The 5,599-nt window shown below is 34.6% G+C and overlaps 1 protein-coding gene across 2 annotated transcripts in view; it reads right to left on the minus strand.

Annotated features, from left to right (window-relative positions):
- LOC108674096 (BTB/POZ domain-containing protein 7) overlaps positions 1 to 5,599 on the minus strand; it is a 12,327-nt gene that overhangs the window by 5,215 nt on the left and 1,513 nt on the right. For both annotated transcript variants that reach the window (XM_047881635.1, XM_018162000.2), the window contains exons 2-3: positions 2,132 to 2,212; positions 1,014 to 1,326 (exon numbers count right to left, since the gene is read on the minus strand). In XM_047881635.1, coding sequence (XP_047737591.1) covers positions 1,014 to 1,326; positions 2,132 to 2,193 — 375 coding nt within the window. In that variant the 5' untranslated portion in view covers positions 2,194 to 2,212. The remainder of the gene's footprint in view (positions 1 to 1,013; positions 1,327 to 2,131; positions 2,213 to 5,599) is intronic.

Genomic DNA, 5,599 nt, shown 5'->3' on the forward strand with positions numbered 1-5,599 from the left:
ATGTGCAACATGTAACATCACGGCATGTGCAACATGTAACATCACGGCATGTGCAACATGTAACATCACGGCATGTGCAACATGTAACATCACAGCATGTGCAGCATGTAACATCACGGCATGTGCAACATGTAACATCACGGCATGTGCAACATGTAACATCACGGCATGTGCAGCATGTAACATCACGGCATGTGCAGCATGTAACATCATGGCATGTGCAACATGACAAATACAAAACAGTAGTCCCCAACAAAGCCAAGCCAGTGAAAATATTGAAAAATAGAGGACACTGCTACACATTACACGGCAATGGAGCATCAACAGAATTATTCGAAATCTACCACTTAACACCAATGTAACTCTGACAATACTGCTACGAGAAGCTCTCTCAATAAAATGAGTGGCAACTCGGTGATTGAAGATGTTGCTTGAGTTGGGGTGTTCAAAACAATGGTATGATTGATAGCAACCACATCCTTCAAAAATCCCAATCTACTTTTTTATTCATTTCGTATTCAGTGTTTAATTAATACATAATAAAGATATAATAATGCCAAGAAAGAAATATATGCAAGTAATACCCGGTATGTGCAACACAAATGAAAAAAAAAAGAGAGACAAGGAATAAGCCACGTGTAATTCATCATTGCATTTGAAAAAATTGTATGTAAATTTCCAAACTTTTACCAAGTTTGAAAACAAACAAGAATTAAACATATTCCAACATGATGAAGTAATGGAGCGCACTTAATCTACAACAGTGAGAACTTCAACATGGTTTAGTTAATGAGTCATTTTATGCAGTAGTACTACAATTTGAACTCTGATCTCTACTCTAACTTTGACTTTGATCACCAGCACTTTGCATCACAGGAAAGACGCAGTTGGCAAGAGCCTTTGTTGGAAAAAACACCTCTATGCAACACACATAAAATGGGGTTCCCCACAACACCTAACATACTTAGCATGATTTTGTGTGACTTGGAAGCAATATTCAAAGCCATAGGTACCTGAACACTGAGGTCTTTCAGAGCAGCACTTGCTTCATACTCCTCTGACAGAGCAGCTATCTCTCTGAGCGTCCAGTCCTGCAGCAGATCTCTGATGATCCTGGCATGATCACAGCTCTTGGAGCTTCGCCTGCGACACAGCACGAGCTTCTTACGGAGGGTTGCAAGGCTGGCAAGTCTGCGCTTCTTATCTGAGCGCTGCTGGTGAGGGTTGTGACCGCTGCTGCTGCTTGAATGGCCTGAACTTACAGCTGCAGATATTGCTGGGTTGCTGCTGTGGCTCCCCATGCTGCTAGACTGTGGCATTGTCAATCTGTAACACAAATCACATTTAGAGGTAACATTCAAAATTAATTTTACAAATTAAGATTATTGCACCATTGAAACTTTCTGCTTAGATGAACAAAATTTAAACTAACTATTACATATTCAAAAAAATTGTATGAGGGAAGATATTAGAATATTACTCATTACTTGGAATTCTGAAACTTACTTATTTTCACCATGGTATGTTTTCAAATGAAATATATTTAATCTTAGGTTGACAATGTATATTATTCCACAGAAATTTCGAACAATTTAAATTACTGCATACCTAGCTTTATAAATTCTAAAATTCAGCACTCCTTCATGGGGAAAAATGCCTCTCACTCTTCCCAAGCAGCTTACACCTCCATAACAACAGGGCTCTCTTCCACATAAGAAGTAGGTCCCAATATCAATAAAAAATTAACAAAGTAAAACTATAGCCTGCATTTCAAGGAGAATAATTCAATCATATCTTTAAATGCCATGAATGCAGTCAAGTGAAGGAAGAAGGTAGACTTGAAGATCAGGAAATAATGGCTGAGGTCACTACCTAGCGTGGCAAATTAAATAAAATGAGTGAGTGTTAGTTTAACATTGTAAAAGCATGGTTAATTATTTATTAAGTTAATTATTTGTTGAATAGTGTAAAAAGCAACAATTTGTGGACATGTTAAAACATGTTATGTAGGACATATGAAGAGTTATAACTTGGCATAACTGGTTAAGTTAAGAAATGATAACACAGCTTATATAATATGGAACACTAGCATAAAAATGAGCAGAGTTAAGATAAACACCGAGGCACTCACGTAGTGAAGAAGGTGTGAGGCCCAACTACAGACTCCGGCTGGCAGGATGCGTTCACCCCCATCCTCCTAACACACCCACAACTGTTGAGCAAGAGGCACTTAATGACAAAAAAATGTAAACATGTGTTAATGACAATATTATGTAAACATGTCTTAATGACAATATAATGTAAACCTGTGTTAATGACAATATAATGTAAACATGTGTTAATGACAGTGTTAATGACAATATAATGTAAACATGTGTTAATGACAATATAATGTAAACATGTGTTAATGACAATATAATGTAAACATGTGTTAATGACAATATAATGTAAACATGTGTTAATGACAATATAATGTAAACATGTGTTAATGACAATATAATGTAAACATGTGTTAATGACAATATAATGTAAACATGTGTTAATGACAATATAATGTAAACATGTGTTAATGACAATATAATGTAAACATGTGTTAATGACAATATAATGTAAACATGTGTTAATGACAATATAATGTAAACATGTGTTAATGACAATATAATGTAAACATGTGTTAATGACAATATAATGTAAACATGTGTTAATGACAATATAATGTAAACATGTGTTAATGACAATATAATGTAAACATGTGTTAATGACAATATAATGTAAACATGTGTTAATGACAATATAATGTAAACATGTGTTAATGACAATATAATGTAAACATGTGTTAATGACAATATAATGTAAACATGTGTTAATGACAATATAATGTAAACATGTGTTAATGACAATATAATGTAAACATGTGTTAATGACAATATAATGTAAACATGTGTTAATGACAATATAATGTAAACATGTGTTAATGACAATATAATGTAAACATGTGTTAATGACAATATAATGTAAACATGTGTTAATGACAATATAATGTAAACATGTGTTAATGACAATATAATGTAAACATGTGTTAATGACAATATAATGTAAACATGTGTTAATGACAATATAATGTAAACATGNTATTTTTTAACTTTCTTTATACTACATAGATAGGAAAAATGTTGACGTTTATGCCACAATATTTAGTTTTGCAATATTCCAATTAGTTTTGCTACAAAAACAGTTTTACGCCGTGTTGGAGGACTGTCCCGAGTTACCCCGGTTGACGGTAATATCAATAAAGGAAAAACAAGTAAATATCACAGAGAATATCATTTCTTTTACATCTACATCATCTACAATGAAAGAGGAGTACTTCGGAGTACTGTTAGCAATGGACGAGTCCACTCTGCATGCTTCAAACGTTTTAAAATTAACTTTTATTGTAAGTGTCCCAGATTACACACAAAGCCAGTCAAATGGTCAATATTTAGCTTATTACCTTGTTCCATACAAACTTTACAAAGCTAATGAATAGACTCATCAATAATTGTTTACCTAAAAATCCATAAGTGGTAAACACCACCTTGGCCTGTTGGCCATTATTGATGGCAATAAGTGCCCTTTTTAGCCATCCATTATGATCCATATACTGTTATTTTTAGTAGGCTAATTGCAACATAAAAAATAACCTGTCAAAAAGACTAACAAGCTGAAAAAATAAAAAATAATAAAAAAAAATCACCAACCCTGGTTATAGTGAATGCACTCGACCCAATTAAAATGGTGTGAAATTACAAGCCATTCTTTAAGCTTACAGATACAAGAGAAATGATACATGGCTGCCAATATAAAGCTTGCAGTGGAAAAGGTTGTTGTCATTGCTCAATTGTATGTTCATGGATATGTTAATATCACATCAATAGTATGTATACGGTAATGGAGGGATATGGAAATATATCAAGAAAGGAAAAACAAGTAGAAACACAAAAAATATCATTTATTCTACACCTACTTCATCTACATAGGTAGAGTCTACAGGTCTTCAGAGTACTGTTAGTAGTGGAGGAGTACACTCTGCATGCTTAAAACATTTTAAAATTCAGTTTTATTTCAAGTGTCCCTGATAACAGATTACCCCATTCCCAGGGGCAATTAGGGACACTTTTATTTAGGGTCTGGCAGCTTACAAATAGCATATAGAATTTTTTTGGAGATGCTGTAGCTATACAATATCCCTTGCAAAAGACTTTAAAATAAGCTAAAACATGTTTATGAAATGTATAATGGCAAGAAGTTATCAACAAAAAATGCTCAAAACTGTCGCTTATTATCCCATTCATAGTGGCAAACCAGTGATATTTTAGAATCAGTTCCTTTTCAATTTTCTCATTTACTCAAGATTTAATCCAATATCTTATGTATGATGATGCTAGCAGACAGCAGTGGTATCCATCATCCATGATACTTTGCTTTTTCAAGTCCTATTAGTAGACCAGCAAAGTTCGCTGGTCTACTAATAGGACTTAAAAATAATTAAAATTGAACTCAGATTAGAGTCTAAAAAAACTTTCTGCTTTGCCACTATGATCCCGTTTGATGGTACCCTGAAAATTCTGCCCAATTGGGTAGCCAATTCAGGTTGGAATTTTTATATTTGAAACCAATCAAGCTTGTTAACTTCATCAGATCCAAAATATCAATTGAATATAAAAGAAAGAAATAGTTTTTGATTATAGTCAATACAGTGGAAAAGATTTTTTATAAACCAGGAGGCCAAGGCAGGAGCCACACTTTCAATACTCCCCTAAGCAGCTAAGGCTTAGCTGCTAAGCCTCAAGCACCACATAGACTTAGTCACTTAGTCAGTTAGTGGCCTTACTGGCCTACACACACACAAATATAATATAGGTAATTATAGGCTATATTCCTATCAGTGGTCGCGGTGATTTGCTTGAAATGGCAGAAATGCTACCAATTATAGGCTGATGGAGTAGATGGATTATAAACTTGCCTGTTTTGCCCCAGTTCAGATACAATTGACAGGCAAATGCACTACAATGGCTGGAATTAAATCATTGAAATTGATTAGGACCAAAGAAAAACTAGGCCACACTCAGGATGATGTATGTTTTTGGTGAATTTTGCCGTGCATTTTCTTTTTTTTTAAGCTATTGCTGTGCACAGTTGGCGCAATGTAACGAAAATTTATTCTCTTCGCGCAATCCCGGCCATTAATTCTACGTCACGCTGCCGCGCACGAGCAGTTTGTGGAGGAAGAGACGTAATACTCACATTACTCACTACAGTATGCCTTTAATTATCTTTCAATAATATATGATTTTTTTATACACTGAACACCATCTGTTTACATTTTGTATGTATAATAGCCGCAGTTTACGATTACCGTATGTTCCGTATCCGATAAGGCGGACAAGCGGAAGAGTCAGAAGTAACCCGGACAACGCGGCGGACATGTCTTACATTTTATTATTGTCAGTTCGACTCGCGTAGTCAATATACTCGCGTATATTGTCAACTAAAATAGTAGAACTATTTTAGCTTTCTAAAGTACGGCGCACGGCGCATTTTTTTACCAACGTAGTAC

This window comes from Hyalella azteca, unplaced genomic scaffold (assembly GCF_000764305.2).
Source record: "Hyalella azteca isolate HAZT.00-mixed unplaced genomic scaffold, Hazt_2.0.2 contig8426, whole genome shotgun sequence".
Lineage (NCBI taxonomy): Eukaryota > Metazoa > Arthropoda > Malacostraca > Amphipoda > Hyalellidae > Hyalella > Hyalella azteca.